We start from the raw sequence: 21,774 nt of genomic DNA, 5'->3' as shown, positions 1-21,774 counted from the left end.
TTCTGCTCCCTGAAAGGGCAAGTGTCTTATTCCGACGGGTGGCCCAGGCTCTTTCAACCAGCTCGGGTTCTGTTTTAGCCAGGTTCATGATGGTATCCAAGCGATGATAGGGTTTCCAGAGCACATTGCAGCGCTGGGGTTCACATGAAGGATTGTGCCTGCTGTCCCTGGGGAGTATCCATCAGAAGCGGTGCACTAATTTGGCATGAACCACTCTGCTCGTCAGGATGGGCATCAGAATGGTCAATATGTTGAGCTAGGCTGCAGACCCTCAGAGAGGTCCCGGAGATCACAGAGATAATGAAGTTAGTCCCAAATATAATGATTACAGTTTTGCTGCGGCGTTGGACAGGTCTCGCTTAGCAATGCCGTGCAATGTGGAGGGATCCTCAGCTAGGACTGCCGCAACTGTAGAGTCACTCGATAGAGAAGGACCACGAAGAGCTAGCTTGTCGACAGATAGAGAGATTGAGGTAAGCTAGCAGAATGTTCGACATCACGTGGATTATTTGTCGCTAGTGTTGCTCACCCACGATGGTAGTCCGTTGTAGCACCACCCAGTGGCTTGCGGTTAACATTGGGTGGCTCGAGATCATATCCGTCTTCGTCTCCATCTCCGCCGCCAGGATGGAACATCTCCGTGCCCGCGCCGTAGGACATGTTCGCTCGCCTCTGGGCGACAGATGCAGAGGCCCGCAGTGACGCAGATTCCGGCGGTGGACCATACTCAAACTTGGCGGCGGACTCTTCGACCCAGACTTCCATGCGCAGCTCACCGGTTTCAAGGCGGCGCACTGGATGAGTCTTGGGGGACAACGGTCGACGAGGCTGGCCGGCTTGGTTGTTTGGATTCCCGGGTGTTGTGGAAACAGGTCGAGCGACACGATCAGGATCATGATGGCCAGCGAACACGTCAGGCTCCGCAGCCATCCAATTGCGCTCTTCCTTTTCGAGGCGACCAACAGGTCGGTCCGCGGCGTCCTTGACTTCGATTGCCAGGGTGAAACTACATTCTGGCGCGTCCGGGCCTTCGGGTAAGGGACGAAGTTTCGCAGCTGCAGTGCTGATGCGGGACAAAGTCGCGCGGAAGTTGGCTTCCAAGTCAGTCAGGTTTAGGCTGCGGGCCAATAATAACCCCTCCGCCTCATCTGGTGGGTTTGAGTCAGTGATGGCGGCGGCGGAGGTGGAGGCCGAGGAGGCCAATCCAAAAGGGATGTCGCGATCCCGCCTCGCGACAGCTGGCAGAGAGTGCAAATCAAACGTCCACCGTTCGAGGACTCGATTGCTCTTGCATTCGTAGATACAGAGGGCGACTTTCTCGACGGTGTTCTTGTCCAGCTGGTTGCGGATCGCTGCGACAGCGTCCAGGATCCAATTGCACACTGCGGGATGCCGGTTCTGGCGCACCGGGTAGTTGTACGCCCGCGTCGAGAGGAATGAGATGGCCGGGTACAGGCGACGCAGATAGAGAATCTGGTGGGTTGCAACGGTCAGAAACGACGTGAGTGTCTCGACGAGCGCCCGCTGCGTCGAGAGTAGGTGTGATGCTGCCCCTGTGGCTTGGCCGGCCATGGTGGCCCAGGGTGTCGTCTGTCAGGGAACGAAAGTAGAAAAGGGTGGACGAGACAAGGAGTAGAGTTGTAGAGCATGATACCACTGGTAGGTAGTTGCTTGTTGACAATCCTGGCAGAAGGCTCTGTATGGGTATGTAGGTTGCCGTCCTAGATGGCGGACCTTCCTTGAACTCAGCAGCGCTCTTTGCTTGAGGTATCAGACCCTCCTGGCGAAGGGCCGTCCTAGGCTCTTAACAATTCAGTCGACTTGAGTGTTAGAAGATGGAAGCGGTGCCGGCTTGTCCTGACCTAACCGCATTGTCCGGGGAAACAAACACAACTCTATAGGTGACACCTAGTGAGGTGTCTCAGTGCAATGGATGCAGTTGATAGAGAGCCAATCCGACCGCGCCAAGCATAGTCGTCACATGATGTCAGGCTCCCCTCCCCGTCTATCTGTACGGAGTAGGCTTTTGGTGCCTGACACATGAATGCCTCCGCCTAGACAGAGAGCTGAGAGCTAAGCCTTAGGGGCCAGGGCCTCCTTAGCCGGGTGGAGGGGTAAGCCCGAGGCCTAGTAGTGCCATAGCAAGCTTAGGGGCTTAGGAGGCGATAAGGCCATGGTCAGATACTGGCAGTTGGCACCGGAAGCCTAAATTGTCCCTCATACATAGGCGCACCTCAGTTCTCGTTTGTGCCGAGACGCCAAAGTGCCAGCTTACAGAACTCCGTACTCCGTACTCCGTACACAGATCTATCGGCGCAGTCTCAAACATAATACTGATACCTGCTTCTTGATCGGTAGGCAATCACCATTCTTCAAAATGGCAATCCCAAACGTTGCATTGCAAAAGGTCTGTTTTCCATCAATCTTGTGTGTCCCGATTTGCTGACCCGTCTCAGCTGCTCCAAGAGGTCGAAACGCAGGCTGTCCTTTCCCAGCAGAAAATCACTCAAACCCAGGCAGAACTGAGTGCCAAACGACGCGATGCACGGTTGAACCACCTTACCTCGAATGAGCTCAAGTCTCTTTCCAAGGGCACAAATGTATACGAAGGAGTGGGGAAAATGTAGGCGGTTGATCGTCCTGTTGTATTCAGAAATGGATGGCTTTATTGACACGCTTTCTTCCTGCCAGGTTCGTTGCCGTGCCCATCTCCGAACTGAACCAGCGTCTGGCCACCGAAGCAAGCACATTGAACAAAGACATCGCCGATTTGGACAAAAAGCTACACTATCAAGAAACCACCTACAAAAATAGCCGGCAGCATATCGAGAAGATTCTACAGTCCGGGTCTGTCTGATCGGTACCCCGAGCCCGGGAATAGGCATGTGTTACAGCGAAGACCACAATCCACGGAGCATGCATCGACAGTTGCACCAAACAGAAACCCCATTCCGAGGGCTGTTAGAGAGCACCGTCGGGCCGAGATGTGAGCCTGAAAATTTGGTGACTCGACGGCAGCCAAGTTCTCTCAGTAGGGTCAATGGGAGGGTCCTGCACAGACATGGGAGCTGGAAGACACACCGCTGACATTCCTTATACCTGTGTGTCTTGACTCGCACGAGGCTCGTCGACAAATCGCGTATTGATCCATCAATTTAAGTGTTGGATCATTGCCAAGGGGCGCTGGGACGAGGGGAATTGCGCATCTCTTAGGCCGCGCCGTACCTAGAGTTTGACATGTCGAGGAGGACAGTACCAGCTTTCGGCCAACGCAGCTTGCAGCACTGCAAACGGAAAATTGCCGGCAGGAACGAATTCTGGTGCAGTGATCGGGCTGCTGTGGTTTCAACTGGGTGTAACCTCGGGAGACGTCGCATAAGGAAACGAGCGGGTTTATGGTGGTGTCACGGAGGCCATCGGTTTTGTCTTAGGCATCGAACATGCATGGGAGAGATCGATTTTAGCTGGAGCCTGGTGCGGATGGGCACTGGCAGCAGATGACGACCTTGAGTCTAAGAGGTGCAGTCAGGCGTCCAAAGTCCCACAAAGCGGCGTAAATGGTGGCCAACTCGTGGAAACAGGCTCGGTTTGATACTGAAACGAGACCGTGTCTGTAAATGTATCTTGAGACAGCGGTTGCAAACGAGAGGTCGTCAAACGAAACAAGAGCGTCTGGAGTCTCGGCTATTTGTACCTGTGTATGGCCCCTTGGTTCATGGCATGAGAACAACAGCATCTTGCCTGCCAGAGGGTCTCGTAATTCAAAGTTGTGGGATTGCTCTCTGGTGCAGGCTTGCGACCTAATTGGCACTTGACCCTGGCTCACCGCAATCTACGGAGTACACCATCCCACTATTACCAGCTACCCAGGCACCAACTGGTAAGCAACGCATCAATCGGCGAGCGATCAACGATCCGAGAGCTGACGGGTGACCTTGTGCAGCGGCTGTCACTACTGGCCTTAGCCCCCAAAATCCGATTTAACCTTGCTAGATTGCTGGCTGAGGAGGCGTCGGCTTGAGGCTGCGCTGGCTTGCAACACTCAGCTTGCTGGGGATAAAACCCCCTCGACCTGCCCCACCAGCAGCTGAAATTACAGCGACACTTCCTCTTCTTCTTCTCCTCTGCTGCTGCCAGAAAAGGGAAGTTTGCAACTCACTCGTCAAGAGAAATTTTCTCTCATACCCGAGCATACGATCCTTCGATCGAACATCTCCCCTTGCATCGCTGCGCCGGAAAAGACTGTCGATAGCTGGCCACCCCAAGTGTCGGGCGCTGCACTTTTACCCCACCGCCACCGCACCGCGCCCGATAGAGTACCTTGGATTCCCCCCTCTCGAGATCTGCCAGCTATCCGCCGACAGGGCTGACTGAAGACCGATTTCGGTGCTCATCATTGGAGGGCTGTCGTGTTTCACATTTGCCAGAGAGTCCCAACCCCAGCGAATCCTACAGCCTTCCGGCTAACTGGCATACAAGCGACCAACCAATATGGCCTACTCACGACGCTCGTCAGGCTCCGAAGCCGAGTACGTGCTGATGCCCGTGCGCAGCCATGCGGGGAGCGATTATGGCCGCTCCCGCCGGGGCCGCTCACCCGAGGAGGTCGTGGTGAACAATTTCTTGGGTGTTCCTGGGCAAGGCGGCCGACCACGGGCGTCGAGCCAAGGAGGCGGGCCGGCACCGACGATCGTCAACATCGGCGGTTTACCTACAACCGCGGCAGGAGATCATGGAACACGCAGTCGAAGCCGTCACCGCCATCACCGCAGCAGGTCGTCGAGCTCGAGCAGCTACAGCTCGCGGTCGCGGTCGAGGTCGCGGCACCGCCGGGGCCGCGAGAGCAAAAGTAGTAGAAGACCACTATATGAAGACGACCGGATTAGGAAGCCTCGGGAACTGGATGAAGCCGACTTACCCTACCATGTCCGACGAGACCTAGACTATGCACGCATACAGCGCAAGGAGGAAGAAGAGCGAAGAATTCAAGACCGCATCAAGCATGACCGTGAGCTGGAGAAGAGGCGATGGAAGTTGGAGGAGGAGGAAGAGAATCTGCGTAGAAAGAAAGAGCGCGAGGCTGTTCTCCTGGAAGCGAAGCTCGAGGAGGAACGTAAGAAGAAGGAGGCCGAGGACTTGAGGAAGAAGATCTTGAAAGACGAGGAAGAGCGTGTCAAGAAAGAGAAGGAAAAAAAGAAGGCCGAAGAAGAAGAATTCGAGCGCAAAGTCAAAGAGAAGTTCATGAAAGCTGGTAGGCTAACGCCCTTTCGTTCTTATTACGGCGAGTATGACTAGCAGAGAAGGGGGCCATGTTGGGCGAGGCATACTGTCGATGGTGTCGATGTTTATGTCTGGGGATTGGCTTTTTGTTTTGGCTTTGCTTCCTCCGTTGCGTTCCTCTGGTCTTGTTCGTCTTGTTGTCGGTCGTTCGGGTGGCTAATGTCTTTGAACTCGGTTCTTTCTGCGATCTACAGGCTACAGCAGCGAGTACATTGAAGAAGTACTGCACAAGAAGAAAGCCGAGCAGGCCACGCTGGCCATCGACCTGCAGCGCCCAACATACATTAAAGTCAACCGCAAGTACCTGCATCCAGATACCCTGGACGCGTACGGTTTGCCATGGGAGTGGGACGGGGTACGTAGCGCACTCACCCCTAAACTCATCCTGCCTGAATCGCCTCTTCTGAGCCCTTTACTTCCTCTTCTCAAACTCAACAAGACCCTTCTGACCCCCTCTTGTCTGTTTGTCCGGCTGTCTACACTCTTCCTCTTCGCGTCAGCTATCTTCCTTCACCTTTATCTTTCTCATCAGCTAATCTGAAATCGTGTGGTTGGCAGCGCGACGACGAATACATCATCATCAAGAAATACATCGATAACACGCTCCAGGACGAGCTGTTCGAACACACGCGCCGGCTGAAGGAACGCAAACTGATCACGGGCCCGTACGTCAAGGAGACCAAGGTCATCACCAAGCTCAGCCCCAACGAGTACGTCAAGAAAGGGGGCGACAAGATGTACGTCGTCCGAGAGAAGAGCAAGAGCCCCGCCAGGAGTCGGAGGGGGAGTTGGATGTTTACTTAGCAGCGCGCTGCCCTGGCTGGTCTGCTTCTGCAGGGCCTGGTGCAGTGGGATTCTCAGGGACGGACGACCTCAGCTGAGCACATGCGAGCTGTACGCTGAGTGGTCTTCTAGGAGAGATCAAGATGGAAAGAAATCTTCATGAACACGAAAGACTATGGAACGGAATGGTAGATAGGGTCAACGTCAACGGGCTGATATGGGACGACGGGGTGGACAGATTCTCCATTTCGATCTCGTCTCGCTTCCCGGCCTCTGAGGCATGCCTGTCTACATTTGCCGGGGGCAATTATCGCGGAACTCGACATCATTTTATATAACGAAGCCAACGAAAGACCATTAATTGTGGTCAATGTCAAATGTCAATGAATCTCAAGTCTGATAAAGTGACATGTTTGCATTATGGACAAAGGCCCCGTGCTACAAGACCCTTGGATTGGGGCGTACAGTACTTGGATTTCCTAGGTGGCGCCCATGGTAACCAAGGCATCCGACCAGCAAGAAGGGTCTAATTAGTCCAATGCGTGAAGCCTCGACGGTGCCAGGACTTTGAGTTGCCTTGGACGACTTCAAGCTGGACCTCGACCTCGCCTTCTCGGTCCAACGGGCTTTTCCTCCTCTTGATAGGCATAGGCATGTGCTGCACCGCGCGCAGAATATGATCCCGCCAGCTGTCCCACTGTCTTGCGACCACCAAGACCAGAGAAATGACCATGGTGAGCGGAATACTGACGGCGAAGAAGACCCAGAATTTGTCGTGCCCGGGCAGGAAACCGTCGGCCATACTGAACATGGAAGCTACGAGAGTGAATGGAAAGATGATGGTAGCTAGAATGCTGAGCGATAGCCCCGTCGCGCTGTCTTCGATGGCCTGGAACGCTGCCCGCAGCGAGGCGATATCGTTAGCCACGGTCGATAGCTTGTCGGCTCGGGTCAGCAGTGGCCTGAGCCGGCTTGCCAGGGCCTTGAAATCTTTGTGGGCGTCGCAGAGTGCCTGGGCCAGCAACCTAGGGGGAGCGGTGCCCGACTGGAGGTCCCAGCTGCCATCGATAGACGTGCCCAGCCTTTCTAGGTTCAACGTCATGGCGTTTTCAAAGTAGATCATCTGCCGGCGGAAGTAGTTGATCTTATGGCTCGTGTCGACGACCTTGTAGAACTCGCGCTTCCACTCGGCCGTGCTCATGTGCTTGGGCTTGGTGGCCGGGTTGTCGTCGCTGAAGTACTCGCTCTGCGCAAGAGTGTGTTCGACCACTTCTAACGTGTGGATCCAATAGTATGCGATGAACTTGAGGAGGTGCTGAGCGGCATTGACGGACTGCTCTTTCACAGCCAGGATTTGTTCCTGGTCCGCCAGCTTCTCCCAGTAGAAGATGGTCTCGTCGAAGGGAGAAGTGACGTGTCGTGCTCCAGTGGTTGCGATCAGCTCCGCAGTGGCGAGCCGCTTCGAAGAGCAGAACGACAAGGGATAAATGGTCGGACAGCCTTTGTGGTATGGCTCGCTGAAGTGGGGGAATTTGCCCAGCCTGAAAAGACGGCACGCGTCGCGGGCGTACCACAACTCGGTGCGGTTTCGGAACTCCTCTCCTTTGAAGATATACGACTCTCGGCCAGAGGGCGCTTTCAAGGCGTCCAATGGTGGATCGACCAACAAGATGGCTTGTGAGAAAGGTAAATGTTCCAATCGGTCAGCAGGGACTGGACATACGTACCATTCCAGCCCTCGCTTGGGTTGGGGTCTTTGCTCTGAGAGGTCCAGAATGATGCGCAGCGTCGGACAAATGCCAGCGGATCGTCGTTGGGCATGCTGGGGCAATCGATGGTGCACCATGGCTGGTAGAGCCTCCGATTCACGGCAAAGCTCATTTGGTTTCCTAGAACCGAGATCTCGTCCTTTCTCTGAGGATCAAGGCAGCGGAACTCATAATATCGGAGAGTCAAAGCCTTGCTAGGCTGTGTCAGCGATGGCAGAGCACGGTGCCCGACGGACTCGACATCGGTGAAGTTCCACGTATTCATCTGCTCGGCAAATACGTGCGGATCAACGCCCACATATTCGCCGAGTATCTCAACGAACCCGGGTTCAAGATCTTCGAGGACGTAGAGACGACAGGCGCCTGTCTCGGCGGGTTGCGATCGAATGGCTTCGAAATGCAATCGCAAATCTTGCGCAGTGTCAAACTCCGCGTGACTGACGCCGCTGTCCGTGAACTCTAGAACAGCACAGCGCCCTGGTGGTCTGCCATAGTGCTCCTTGTACGTGGAGTCAACCACCTGGCGGCCCTGGTCAGCGGAATTAGCATGCTTGTTGAGCAGCTGGATGAGGCCAGGATAGGCGTGCTTCAACCCGTTGACCCGGGATAGATACCCTCGGCCCGTATTGTCTGGCGGTATTTCCATGACAAAACAGGCCAGAGCAGAAAGTTGCACGAGCCCGATCGTGGCGGGGAGCGCCTCGAGAGTAGGTACTCCGTCAGGCTTTTCAACATCAGGCTGGGACAATTTCTCGCTATATTTGGAACATCGCACCGATCCCTGTCAGTGTCACGAGCAATCACTCGGCCCCCATGATTCCAATTGAAGATGAAAACGGGGGACTTGCATCACTAGGGCGTCTGGCTTTATTGACGGCCAATCCAGCATCGGCATATCCGTAGACCTGCCAGTGCATGCATGGCCTTAGGAGCCTCCCTGGTCAGTGGTCACTGGTTAGGTGGTAGGTGGGTGGCAACAAGAGACGGCAAGGATCTTCAGAAGAGATACCTTTCCTGATAAGGAATTGCCTTGCTTCAAAGTTCACAAGCTCTTGGGCTATCTCTCGGGCTATCCCTCAGAGGTGCCAGGTGCCAGGTGTGATAGAGCCATGCACTCACCAGGTCCCACCAGGTGGCGATTCTTGTAGTGCTGGAGCATCAACTTCAGAGCTTGTGGCCCTGTTCGGCAAGCAGTTTCCCGGGTTCGGCCGTGTACGGAGTACGGAGTACCTAGTACTCAGTACGGATACAGGGCTCAGAGGTCCCAGGTAGCGAGGAGCCAGACTACAGGATCGGACCGTCGACTATCTGTCAATCTGAGTCTTAGTGTACGCCCGAACTGTGGCGTTCTAGTGGTAGCGCGGCAAGGCGTGTTGAGGACTCAGGACATGGACGCCAGAAGACCGGTAAAGAATTGATGGTACGAGTACGCCAGATCTGGGGTTATCTTCATTTGTATTAGTGTTGGTGCCACCTGATTGATTGATTGATTGATCTCCTTGGGTATAGATACTACGTAGATACTAGATACTACCTACCTAAGGCTGGCTTGGAGGGATACTACCTACCTTACCAAGGTTGGCTGGAGGCCATATCCTCTGCGCTTCTGTTAATTGTGCAAGGCGACTCACCAGAGGTGCTCTGTAAGTGTAGGGACCATGTGCAAACTATACATGTATGTACGCCTCGTGTCCGGCGGCAGTCATAGAACCCTGGTCTAGAGAGCCACAGCTGTCTCGATTGAGTAGTCATTCATTGCTTTAATGCTGCTCCATGACCACAGTCTTCATCTACTGCATCGTCTTGAACATATTGACTTCTGCACCAGGCCCCGTATTCATCCTCCTCGCTTGCGTGAATGCGCTAGCTCTCGGATCAACACGCCCTGACTTTGCTTTGATGATGGTCGATACCAATGCTGCTAGGAAAGCGGCTGCGATCCAGAGCCCCAAAGTGATATCTTTTCTTTCCAGGAAGGCACTTCTCTTACCCGTCAGCATTTCCGACATTTCATCCTGCAATTTCCTTGCCATGATTTGTTTGGTGAAATGCTGTTGTACTCTTTCCTTTCCACTTCGACCCAGACTCCTCAGCTCCGATGGGTCAAGCTCATGCAGCACCTTTTTCATGATGGCAGCCCACTCGTCCACCTTGGAAACATCGCGTAGCCACCCAGTCTTGCCTTCGACAATTGTCTCCAAAGGGCCCCCGGTGTTGGAAGCCAGAACCGGAACGCCGTACTGCATCGCTTCCACCGGTACGATTCCAAAGTGCTCGTTTGGTGGTGTGTACACCAGTAAGCGGGCATTATTCAACAAGGTGGTCTTGAAAGGCCCTGGCACGGACAACAAGAATAACACTTGGATATTGTTGCGAATTCCCAAGGCTGTAGGCACTGTCTTCGCCGTGGCAGTGGATAAACCAAGCCCCTCAGCCAAATCAACCAACTCTTTGTGGTATTGGACATTTTCAGGAAGTCTCTGGTCGTAGCCACCGGCAATCACCAGACGGGTACCCTTTCGCTCGGCGGCAGACAGCTTATCATACGCTCGGATGGCCAATCCGATGTCCTTTTTCCGTTCAAACCGATTGATGCTCAGGAGAATCTTGAACTGCCCATCCCACAGAGGCGTCTGGTCCAATGCGGGTGGGGATTCTTTAGCTTCCACACTCACACAGGGGTATATGACACCCAGTGAGTCCGCCAGGTTCGGCCACACCCGCGATGCCACAGATTTGGTAAAGGCCGAGTTAACCACGATCTTGTCACTTGCACTCATGCTCCACCCCTCATACCAGTCGAAGGGAAACCTGTATATTTTCTTGATCAAGCCCAGAATACCAGGTGTTCGCCGATCCGCGAGTAATTGGTCGGGGAAGTGGCAGTAGAACAGGGTTCTTTGGCGGCCTGGATACAGCCATCTCAAGAGGGGAACACAGGCAGCCAGCTGGTCAACCACAAATACATCCGGCTTCAGGCTATCCAGCTCCTTACTCCAGACGGCGATGGAGAGGACAAGGTGGATCTGACGTAGGGTTGCAAAGAGGATATGGAAACGATTGAGGAGGGTGGAAGGAAAGAGAGTATGTCCACGGACTCGAACATCTAGAGTGCCTGTACTCACAAGTCTGTCAATTCTTTAGCCGTTGACAGCAACAACCGACAATCGATGAAGGGCACTGCAAACTGACCATCTCGTGCCTCTTCAAAGCAATGCTGAGGATCGCAATGTGAAGTGAAAATAGTCACTTTGTTTCCTTGTTCCTGTAGGCCTACTGCAGCATCTACGATCAGGCGTTCAGCCCCGCCAATTCCAAGGTCTGGATGAAAGAAGACGATTCTCCGCGGGCCTGACGACGACGACGACGAGGACAATGACGGAGAGGAGTGGACCTTCTGTGAAGGCGGCATGATCAATGTCCAGTCTGATTGACCGGCACGACGTTGGCTTCAAGGTTTCTGCATGAAGCACGATTCATGGCTACCGCAGGATGCCATCGGCAAACCTTCCTGGCTATTGCCATTTGACATTTAGTCATTACCTAGTAGGACGGAGTTCAGATACCGCAGTAGTACCACTCCGTAGAGCCTCTTTGACCAAGTTTCAACAGAGTACTCCGTAGATTCCGTCTCACCAACCTATCTGCATGTCGCCTAGATCACGCTGTTACCCGTTAATATGCAATTGCATCTCGGCAACTCGCCTCCAGGTACTTGTGTCCACCGTCGAGAAGAGGACAAGACGATAAATCATGGCAGTTGCGCGTCACGCCGCAATGGGCTTCATCTCTGGTTTCTTGGCTAGTCATGGGCTTGGATCAAGACGAAGAGAACTTCATTTTTGAAAGGGTCGCACATACTGGATACTGGCATGCATAGAACTTGACGTGTAAGGCGATCGGGCAATTTCCTGGCATGTTGCATGGCAGGCCGCCGTCTGCACTACCGTCGACAGTCGGCCACTAGAAAGGCCTGAGGATGATTAGGGCGACGGCTCTAAATAACACAATCCTGACCCTGTTGTACCGTACCTATCGTGCGGTGCGCAGCGGGCAGCGGGCAGCGGGCATCCCTGTCAGCCTCCATCGACGCCGTCAAAATCCGTGCGCCAGAAAGACTGCAGCTTGTCCGCATCCTCCGCCAGCTCATCTCTCCGACTTCAACACCTTCGCTCGTGTTCTGATGCAGCGTGAGAATCGCACCTGCGGGTGTTAATTGTCCTTCGCTTCTTCTTGCTCTTCTATTCCAGACTTCTTCTCCATAGGAAGCTGCGTCCTTCGTTCAACCCTCTTTTCTCTACCAGATTTCCATAAATCCTCTCATTCCCCTCGACCTTCTAATCCAATTTATCTGCTTCAGCTCCACGCCTTCTCACCAATTCCCTCCTCCACCAAGCAGTTGAAATGGCCCAGGTAGGTTCAGTCTCTAAATTCACTCAGACCCAAGTTGATGGATTGGCAGTTCAAGGTCACATTCCTTGCGCTCGTCGCCCTGTTCACCTCCTACGCGTTCGCGGTCTCCCCTCTAGTCGTCAAAGGCGCCGACTTCGTCAATAGTGTCGACGGTACACGATTTCAGATCATTGGTGTCGCGTAAGAGACTGGGACTGCTCCGATCCCCACAAGCCACAATGCTAATGATACACGTTCAGTTACCAACCGGGCGGTTCTTCCGGCTTCGACCCTGGCTCAGGGATCGACCCACTGAGCAACTCTTCGGTCTGCCTTCGAGATGCCGTTCTCATGCAACGCCTGGGGGTCAATGCCATTCGCGTCTATAACCTAGACCCGGATTTGGACCACAGCGAGTGTGCTTCGATCTTCAATGCAGCAGGCATTTACATGATTCTCGACGTCAACAGCCCTTTGCCAAATCAATCGCTTAACCGAGGTGCCCCATGGGAGTCGTACAACTCAGACTACTTGCAGCGCGTCTTCCAGGTCGTCGAAGGCTTCATGCACTTCAACAACACCTTGGGTTTCTTCAGTGGTAATGAGGTCATCAACGAGGACTCTGTCCCACAAGTCCCCGCCTACATCAGAGCCGTGACCAGAGATATCAAAGATTACATTGCGGCGCAAGGCCCACGAGACATTCCTGTCGGCTACTCTGCGGCCGATGTTCGCCCACTGCTCATGGGCACCTTTAACTACATGTCGTGTGGGCTTGCCAACGAGACCAGCTCTAGCTCCAAGATCGACTTCTTTGGTCTTAACAGCTACTCCTGGTGCGGTGACGCCACTTTCCAGTCCTCTGGCTACGATGTCTTGGTCGATGACTTTAGTAATACCACCATCCCCATCTTCTTCTCGGAATATGGCTGCAACAATGTCTCGCCCCGGAAATTCTCCGAAGTGCCTGTTCTGTACTCTAAGCAGATGACCCCCGTCTTTTCGGGCGGTCTCATCTACGAGTACAGCGAGGAGCCAAACAACTACGGCTTGGTCAATCTGAACGACAATGGCACCGTTTCCATCTTTGAGGACTACGACAATCTGCGCAAGCAGTATGATTCCCTAGACGTTGCCTTGCTGGAGAAAGCCAATGCCACTGCCACGTCTTTGACCGCCCCTAACTGTGCTGGCAGCTTGTTGTCGGGGACCAACTTCACCAAGAGCTTTGACATTCCTGCTCGACCGGATGGGGTGGATAAGCTTATCAAGAATGGTATCTCGGGCAAATACCCGACAGGGACCTCGTCCATTTCCGACACCAAGCCGTCGCAAATTGTCTATGCCGCCAACGGCCAACAAATTACCGGCCTTGAACTGAACGTACTGGCCAACGATCAGAGCAACCTTCCGGGGAACAATACTAGCGGTAGCACTCCGGCGAGTCCATCCGGCACGGCCAGCACTACCACCAGCAGTAGCAGCGCTCCCACCAAGACCAATGCCGCAACCAACTTGAAGGTTGACGACGCTAGGTTTGGATCTCTGATCTTTGGTGTAGTAGCTGCTGGCCTCTTGATGCAGTGGTGATGGAACAGAGACATGGAGTGACGATCGAGCAATGGTGCCTCTGGGCTTGTGGGATGGTCATCTTTCGAAGAAGTCGCGCATGATTGTTTCAAACTTGATGGGAGCCAAGAGCATAGTTCAAGTTCTCTTCACCGGACATATTTGCAGTTGACTTTGCCGGCCGAAGTCTCGGACACCAATAGACATGCTAATGACTTCTGTACAGAGTACGGATAGATAATTTCCAACCAGGAGGGAGGTTCAAAATTCGAAATTCAAACATGCTTCATCTGCCCCACGAGACCGGGTATAACACGCGTCGAGCTTGTTTTTCGTCTTGTGACCTGCCCGTAGCCTACGCACTAACCGTCGCAGTGCTGCAGTGGTGGTACGTTGCTCCTGCATAGCCTCGCTTGGTCGATGACCGACGACATGCTGCCGAGGGCAAAAACCCCGCCGGGACCAGACTCTTCTAGACATGGGGGGGAGAATACTCCGTACTCTTAGCCCCATACCCATAGGGCAGTATCATCCTGGTCCATGGTACCACCCAGGTCCAACAGGGCCTAGGACTAGGGAGCCAAGTTTTCCAGCTACGAGTACCTTAGGGTTGTTCAAACTCAGTACGGATACGGAGTTTGGTGACGAACCTTGGAAGTAACCTGTTTTTGACCCCTCCCGCTGCAGTGGCGCGTGCATGCTCTACTTACTACTTATTACTTAAGTACCTTAGTAGGCACCCTTAGTAGGCACCAACTAGGTGCTTAGAGGTGCTTAGTACTTACTACCTTAGCCCTCATAACGGGCGCAGGTCCCGGGGAGCAAAAAGATCGTATGCAATCTCTCCTGATCGGTGACAGGCACAGGGGATCGGGCCAATGGCAGACTTCTGTGGCTGAGGATGGACAGCTAGTCGCGTCGCTCTGATGTAATGGTCGTGGCGCATGACGTTCCTACCAATGGCAGGGGGCCCATTGCGCGTGCCTGTGGCAGACTCAGCCAGGATGGAACCGCCCAGTTCAGCCCAGTTCAGCTTGGTTCTGGTGGTTCCCTGCTTTCGATGATGCACTCGATCGTCGCCTCCACGTCACTGGCCTGCGCATCAACTTTTTTCGTGTACGGAGAACATGTCACTCTGTCGCCAGCACAACTGGATGGCCCCTCGACGCTTAGACCGTTCGCTGCGCAAAAACTACATAGACCACCCGACCTCCCTCGCGCAGGCCTGCTTCTTTCCCTTGAACATTTGACCTGACCTGAAGGAACCCATACACGCATACACGCATACACGCACCCCTCTCCCCTCTCTCGACCTCACCCTTTCTCACCCCAACAACTAACTGAACCTCCATCACCATGGCTCTCGGCGGACTCATCCTTCGCTTCGGCCAAACGGGCCTACGATTCCTCGAATTCGGCTGTGCGGCCATCATCCTCGGCATCTACAGCTATTACCTCGCCGTCCTGGCTGACCACAACACCCACATTCCAACATGGGAGAAGGCTGTCGAGGGCATGTCGGGCGCCGCGGTTCTGTACACCATCTTCGGCATCCTCTTGACCATCTGTCTCGGCGGGCTGGCATTCTTTTCCATCTTCGCCATCTTCCTCGACCTCTGTTTCGTCGGCTGCTTCGCTGCCATCGCCTACTACACCCGACACGGCGCCAACTCGTGCCGTGGCGTCGTCAATACCCCTCTGGGTACCGGTCTTTCCAACGAAGACGCTCCAGGCGCCGGCGACTGGGGCTATGTGTGCACCCTGAACACCGCCTGCTTCGCCGTTGCGATCTGCAACATCTTCCTCTTTCTCCTCACCGCCATCGTCCAAGTTCTCCTTACGCGCCACCACAGAAAGGAGAAGCGGTTTGGTCCCGGCCCTACGAACAACTACACCTCGGGCACCGGGCGTCGCCCCTTCTGGCGTCGCTCGCGCAGAGCGGGGAACACTCGTGACGCCGAACTTGCCACAGGCGCTGGTGTTGCCGGCACGACGCCTATCCACAATGCTAGCACAGTCCGTCCAAGTCACGAAACTGGCATGACTGGCTCGACTATGCACGGCGGCCAAGCTCCGCTGGCTAGTGAGCCTAAATATGGGCAGCCGGGATATGGCATGCATGGGTACTCTGGCCCAAACACAAATTATTAATCCGGACGACGGTATGGAGGTGGAGTTTGTGCACGGCGTTAGTAGCGGATTTTGCCTCAAACCGCGCATCCTCTACGATAATTGCAGACGGGACAGGTCTCCCATGCAATAGGGTATATACCATGGCTGTATGATCATCAGAATGTGGATGGAGTTTTGGGATAGTTGGTCTTACGACTGAGATGTTGCCTCCAATGTATCAACCATGCAGGAGGATGTCAGTCCAGCGGCATATGGACTATGGCCTTTGATTTGAAACTGCTCAGAGGTTTCCCCGCCAGTTCTGTAACATAGCTTATTAGCACCTAATAGTCCAGTGATGAAGTTTGGAAATATTCACCGAGACTCAGTTAGCATATCTCATGTATGGAGCGTCTTCCTACTGTGTACTCCGTACTCCGTACTCCGCACATGGTCCCCTCCCCATGTTCATCCCTGATATCAAGCCTCTGTGGCGCAGTCTGCAAGTCGCCGGATTCACCGGAAGGCGGCTTCTTCCGCCAGCCTTTCGACCTCGTTCTATACGTCTCCGTTGACGACCCGATCTTCCTGTTTCCTGTTTTTCAGGTGTTTTCTGCCGTCCTCGTCCTCATCCTATCCTGGCGCAGGACTCCGCCGAGGCCAGTCCGTCTCTCGCAGGCACTCTTCAAGAGCAGTCTGCCGACTTACCATGAGATGTATGCAAGGTTGCGTTTGCTGCTGGCGCTGCTAGGCTGTGAATGATCTAGCTGAATGATGTTTCATCCATCTACACTCAACTGCAACTGACTTATCTCAATATGCCTCCCCTGCCAGATCTGCCGCCTCGTCCCAATGGAGGCGGAGGCGGTAGCGCCAGACCGCAGCTCCGCGGGGCCCAAACCGAAGATTTCAATCACCATCAGGCTGGGCCTTCCGGGGACCTGTCCGTCGATGAACAGACTGCCGTTCTTCAGGCCATGAATCTTGAGTCGCCTCCGGGGTATGTCGAGTCCCCTGGTAGCTATGCCACCGACCCCGGCCGCCAGGGGACAGGCCTCCCGTCAAGTGCATCGGCTCCGACGGCTCCCTCCAAGGAAAAGTCAAGTGCCCTACAGGCCAAGCTCAAGACCGCATTGCAAGAGGCCAAGTACCTTGCGGGAGGTCTCATGAGCCACCCGTACGAGTCTACCAAACATTATACCATGTTACGCCACTCCCACGGTCTGGTCTACTACAGTGGCCCTTACACGAACTTGGCCATCACCATCTTCTCCGACCGAGAATTACCGGCAGATCGGACGTTGTGGTTGCAGCGAAAGGGGTTTTCCGGCAAGACTGGGCTCAAAGTGGGCGCTCTCATGGGCGCCCGAAGTACCTGGATAGACGTGACTCCGACCATCAGGGCCACGCCGGATCAACTCAATCCCAACGACGAGCGTGCATGGCAAAGGGACATCAAGAAGTTCCTGAAGCACGCCCCCAAAGACATTCAGAGCCACCGTGTACGCGAGACCGACATCCTCCGGATCCCCAGTGACGCCGATGACGGCTACCTCCGGGTGGTTCTGTGCACTGCCCAAGGCAAGAAAGTGCTTTGTGGAAGTCCCATTTTTAGGCTCGCGTCGTCGTCGACCGACGTCAGCTCCCTTAGAGGAGCCTCGCTCACGACGATGCCTCTTGAAATAGGTATGAAGATAGCCTCGGTTGTTGCGAACAACACGGTCACGGCCACCCTCAGTCCGGTCGCCGACACTGCACGGGGCTTCGTCAGCGACCAAGTCACTCAAGTATACCAGCCCGGCTTTATAGCCCAAGAAGCCATGACCACAGCCTATGACTCCGAGGTGCAGACTCGCATTGACAACATGAACGAACAGTATGACCAGGCTCGAGATGGCTCGTACAGCCGGCTTGAGCAGGATACATACGATGCCTTGGCTCGCCCAGATATCATTGGAGACGACACAGGCCCAGCCGCGCCATTTCCGGTGCGATTTCACGGCAGAGTAGTCCCGGGAACTGGGAGGAGCAAGGCACTACTGAATATACCTACCGCCAACCTGACTGGAGTTCCTGAAGACATTCTGTGGCGATACAAAGGAGTCTTCTTTGGGTGGGCTGCGGTGAATCTGGCCAACCGAGACAAGAAATCGGCCATGCCGAAAGAGGGATCGGTATCTGAGCAGTGGCACAAGGCAATCATCATCATCTCGCCCGATCCGGCCAAGAGGAGGACGGTGGTGGACAAGAACACGGTTCGGGTCTACGTCATGCATGATTTCCAGGCGGCTTCGCTCCTAGACGCCAAGTTGTCGCTAATTATGACAGGATATTTACGTGCAGCGCCAGAACTACCGCCAGGGCAAGAGCCGGACGTTGATGCGCAACTGTTTGACTTTTACAAAGATATCGCCATCACCACGGCAAGTCTGAGTCGACCGGCATGGAGCGCCGAGGCCATTTTGGAGGGGATCAAAACAGCAGCCTCGAGTCGCTCGCTGACGGAACGCTATGTTGATTTGAGACAGAGCACGCAAAAGCATCTCGATCGAGTACCGTTGCATAAGTTGGGGGTGCGGACCGAGGGGGCGGCGCTGAAGGACAGGTTGGTTGGACAAGGCGGCGTCTGGGTTCCACGACAACCACAAGGGTTGGCACATGCTTCGACTGCTTGAGCTCTCACTCTCGTGGGACCTGGCGATGGACCGATATATGGGGATATGTTTGGGGTCTTGTCTCACAGATATATTTCTGGGAGCTGAATATGTTCGGGGTCTTGGATACATCTCCGGGAGCTGAATCTCGTCGAGGTCGAGGTTGTCAGCCAGTTTGCAATTGAATGTGAGATGCCAGCAGCTTAATGAACATGACGAAGGATGAACATGACGACCAAGCACTACTCCTATCTGTCCCTGTCTCTTGTCTGTCCAGATAGATGATTGATCGATCGACTCACGTGCACTGTCCTTGCAGCCGACCTTCTCTCGTTGACACATACGAGTGTCCGTACACAGTACGTAACCCTAACCCTAACCCTAACTCGTACATGCAGGTGGTTATATCTCCTCTTCTCTCATTTTCGCCAGCTTTGACGGATTGCGTATGAATATTCCGGATCTTCAATCTTCTACCAGGACGGATACCTAGGTACCTCCATATAGTATGGTGGCGCATACCGCCCAGATCCAATAGTGATTATGGGTGACGCATATCGCCCAGAGCCAGATCCAGTACTGATACGAGTACTGCCCAACTTGAAGTGCTGAACTGCACTGCAGGCTTAGGCTCTCCCGTCCGTACCCCTCATCTCCGTTCTCCGTTCTCAGTTCATCTCATCCTATCCTCGGTTATCCCACATGCGGCAACCCGACGAGCGCCTAAGGCCTAAATCTACGCCCCCGCAGTCGATCAATCCGGAGCACCGCACCGCAGCTGAGTTGAGTGTGGAGAGTTAGGGGAAGAAAGCGAGGGTGAGGGTGAGGGGCGGTCTAGGGCAAAGGGCCCAGAGAAGAAGCACGGGCACACAAGGGACAGGGACAGGGACACTCGAGCCAAGTTCATCTCAGTTGCATCTGGGGCTCAATGACGAACATGAACAGCAAATACATGTATGTCTATACTCGTACTGTCATCCGCTAGGCAGAGCACGGAGAAGAGAGGGACAGAGAGAGATCGATCTCTGAGGGAGACCTGTGTGCTACTGCCACTACCACTGTATTTTCCATCCGGCTCTCGTGTGGTTCTTTGACCAACTCCAACTCATGTCCTCTACTGTCGTGCCTAACTTAGGGCTCTCTTCTTCCACCTCTGAGTGAAAGGCTCGTCTGCTGTACGACTCAGTCGTGAGGTCGTCATAATCACCCCATCGACCATCAACCATCAACCATCAACCATCAACCATCAACCATCAACCATCAACCATCAACCATCAACCATCAACCATCACCCATCTACCACCACTGGTGCTTTGACTTTCGCCCTTCTCCTTTGACATGGGCGCCGTTGCTTAGGCTCAGGCTTAGGCTTAGTGTTAGCAGACTGCCGTTTCCATTCTCTCAACCTCGCCTCGCTTAACTCTCCTCGCCTGCCTCTGCCTCTGCCTCTTCATCACCATCCATCTCCATTTCTTCTCTACTTTCCACCATGAACGCACACACAAAAACAATGAACGCCGTCCGCTTCTACGGCCAGCACGACATCCGACTCGACCAAATCCCAATCCCTCCAATCCAACCCGGCCATGTCAAGATCGCGCCCAAGTTCTGCGGCATTTGCGGCTCCGACCTGCACGAGTACCTGGGCGGCGCCAATCTGATTCCCAAAGAAGGCTGTCCACACCCGATCACCGGAGAGACGCTCCCACTGACGCTAGGCCACGAGTTCAGTGGGATCGTAGAGGAGGTCGGCCACGGCGTCGACCACGTCAGGCCGGGCGACCGGGTGTGCGTGCAACCGACCATCTACGACGGCAGCTGTCGGGCGTGCCGGCGCGGCCTGGTCAACTGCTGCGACAAGAACGGGTTCGTTGGCCTGAGTGGTTGGGGCGGCGGGCTGAGCGAACACATGGTGGTGCCGGCGAGCTGCGTCAAGCCGTTGCCGGACAACATCTCGCTCGAGGTCGGCGCCTTGATCGAGCCATTGGCCGTGGGCTGGCACGCCGTCGACATCTCGCCGTACAAGAAGGGTGATGCCGTGCTCGTGCTCGGCGGCGGGCCCATCGGTCTCGCCGTCGTCCAAGCCCTGGTGGGCCGTGGCTGCGACAACATCATCGTCAGCGAGGTCAGTCGCAGGCGGAGAGAGTTTGCCACCCAGTTCGGTGCCCATCATGTCATCGACCCGGTCAACGTCAAGACCGCCGGCGGCTTCGTCGCCGAGGTCGAGCGCTTGACCGGTGGCGAGGGCGCCGATGTCGGTTTCGACGCCGCCGGGGTCCAGCCCGCTGTCGACACGGCCTTCCAGGCCATCAAGGCCCGAGGCACCTTGGTCAACATTGCCGTGTGGGAGAAGCGCGCCACCTTGAATATGAATGATGTCGTCTTTCGTGAGAGAGGCTATATGGGAGTGTAAGTTTGATGACTGTGGGCCTACACGCGAAGAGTGTCTTGGACGAATTGGCACCATGACAATTCCATGATCAAATCTGTGTTCTGTTTCTCATTCCACCATCAAATCTGTTTTCTGTTCCCATTCCACCATCAATATTGCTGATTTCTGATTTCTGATTTCTGTTTTCAACCTCCACGAGACATTTCACTGACTTGACTTTCGCCCCAGAGCCACCTATGCCCTCGGCGACTTTGAGGCCGTCATCCAAGCCATCTCGAGCGGTAAGTCCTAGTCCTAGTTCCAGTCAAGTTTGAAGCTTCGTGTTATTTTCTGAGTCGACGTCGGCCCGCTCTGTTCGTCTGGGTCGAATTACGAGTGTTGTGATTGCGGTTACTGTTGCGATTGTGGTTGCGGTTACTGTTGTGGTTACTGTTGTGATTGCGATTGTGGTTGCCACGGGATGGATTTGGGTCTGATGATGAATCCGGCCATGACCCATGACTATGACTATAACTATAACTACAGCTCTAGCTCTAGCTCTAGCTCTGATTCTGATTTCGATTCCGATTCCGATTTCGATGATTCTAACTCGTGATCCCCCCCAGGTTCCATGAACCCCCAAGGCATGATCACCAAGAAAATCAAGCTCGACCAGGTCGCCGAGGAGGGATTCAAGACTCTGATCGACGACAAGGAGAACCATGTCAAGATCCTGGTCGATGTTGGCGCGGGGATATGATGCGTGGTGGTGGTGAGTGGTGAGTGGTGTACTCAAGTATGGTAGGGAGCTGTGGACGGTGGACAGTGGACGGTGGACGGTGAA

At 54.5% G+C, this 21,774-nt stretch overlaps 9 protein-coding genes across 9 annotated transcripts; 6 read left to right on the top strand and 3 right to left on the bottom strand.

Annotated features, from left to right (window-relative positions):
- Window positions 1-525: 525 nt before the first annotated feature.
- On the bottom strand, window positions 526-1,572 carry A1O3_05368 (uncharacterized protein; the record flags this gene model as incomplete). Its single annotated transcript, XM_007735493.1, has 1 exon — window positions 526-1,572. The coding sequence occupies one exon, from the start codon at window positions 1,570-1,572 to the stop codon at window positions 526-528; it is 1,047 nt and encodes a 348-aa protein (XP_007733683.1).
- An 805-nt stretch (window positions 1,573-2,377) lies between these two features.
- Window positions 2,378-2,857, top strand: A1O3_05367 (prefoldin subunit 1; the record flags this gene model as incomplete). The annotated part of the gene is made up of 3 exons (XM_007735492.1): window positions 2,378-2,407; window positions 2,457-2,623; window positions 2,692-2,857. The coding sequence occupies 3 exons, from the start codon at window positions 2,378-2,380 to the stop codon at window positions 2,855-2,857; spliced, it is 363 nt and encodes a 120-aa protein (XP_007733682.1).
- A 1,634-nt stretch (window positions 2,858-4,491) lies between these two features.
- Window positions 4,492-6,084, top strand: A1O3_05366 (uncharacterized protein; the record flags this gene model as incomplete). The annotated part of the gene is made up of 3 exons (XM_007735491.1): window positions 4,492-5,251; window positions 5,475-5,635; window positions 5,839-6,084. 3 exons carry the CDS (start codon window positions 4,492-4,494, stop codon window positions 6,082-6,084), a joined length of 1,167 nt encoding a protein of 388 aa, XP_007733681.1.
- Window positions 6,085-6,589: 505 nt separating this feature from the next.
- Window positions 6,590-8,478, bottom strand: A1O3_05365 (uncharacterized protein; the record flags this gene model as incomplete). The annotated part of the gene is made up of 2 exons (XM_007735490.1): window positions 6,590-7,737; window positions 7,791-8,478. 2 exons carry the CDS (start codon window positions 8,476-8,478, stop codon window positions 6,590-6,592), a joined length of 1,836 nt encoding a protein of 611 aa, XP_007733680.1.
- A 1,144-nt stretch (window positions 8,479-9,622) lies between these two features.
- Window positions 9,623-11,244, bottom strand: A1O3_05364 (alpha-1,3/alpha-1,6-mannosyltransferase; the record flags this gene model as incomplete). Its single annotated transcript, XM_007735489.1, has 2 exons — window positions 9,623-10,947; window positions 11,025-11,244. The coding sequence occupies 2 exons, from the start codon at window positions 11,242-11,244 to the stop codon at window positions 9,623-9,625; spliced, it is 1,545 nt and encodes a 514-aa protein (XP_007733679.1).
- A 1,038-nt stretch (window positions 11,245-12,282) lies between these two features.
- A1O3_05363 (uncharacterized protein) lies at window positions 12,283-13,814 on the top strand (the record flags this gene model as incomplete). The annotated part of the gene is made up of 2 exons (XM_007735488.1): window positions 12,283-12,425; window positions 12,485-13,814. The coding sequence occupies 2 exons, from the start codon at window positions 12,283-12,285 to the stop codon at window positions 13,812-13,814; spliced, it is 1,473 nt and encodes a 490-aa protein (XP_007733678.1).
- Window positions 13,815-15,149: 1,335 nt separating this feature from the next.
- On the top strand, window positions 15,150-15,944 carry A1O3_05362 (uncharacterized protein; the record flags this gene model as incomplete). The annotated part of the gene is made up of 1 exon (XM_007735487.1): window positions 15,150-15,944. The coding sequence occupies one exon, from the start codon at window positions 15,150-15,152 to the stop codon at window positions 15,942-15,944; it is 795 nt and encodes a 264-aa protein (XP_007733677.1).
- A 779-nt stretch (window positions 15,945-16,723) lies between these two features.
- On the top strand, window positions 16,724-18,580 carry A1O3_05361 (uncharacterized protein; the record flags this gene model as incomplete). The annotated part of the gene is made up of 1 exon (XM_007735486.1): window positions 16,724-18,580. One exon carries the CDS (start codon window positions 16,724-16,726, stop codon window positions 18,578-18,580), a length of 1,857 nt encoding a protein of 618 aa, XP_007733676.1.
- Window positions 18,581-20,048: 1,468 nt separating this feature from the next.
- A1O3_05360 ((R,R)-butanediol dehydrogenase/diacetyl reductase) lies at window positions 20,049-21,690 on the top strand (the record flags this gene model as incomplete). The annotated part of the gene is made up of 3 exons (XM_007735485.1): window positions 20,049-20,968; window positions 21,180-21,232; window positions 21,557-21,690. The coding sequence occupies 3 exons, from the start codon at window positions 20,049-20,051 to the stop codon at window positions 21,688-21,690; spliced, it is 1,107 nt and encodes a 368-aa protein (XP_007733675.1).
- Between the last annotated feature and the right edge of the window lie 84 nt (window positions 21,691-21,774).

The sequence above is a fragment of the Capronia epimyces genome (genome assembly GCF_000585565.1).
Source record: "Capronia epimyces CBS 606.96 chromosome Unknown aczIQ-supercont1.4, whole genome shotgun sequence".
NCBI classification, from domain to species: Eukaryota; Fungi; Ascomycota; class Eurotiomycetes; order Chaetothyriales; family Herpotrichiellaceae; genus Capronia; species Capronia epimyces.
The sequence above is the reverse complement of the archived record's forward strand: the minus strand, read 5'-3'. Positions and strand labels throughout refer to the sequence as shown.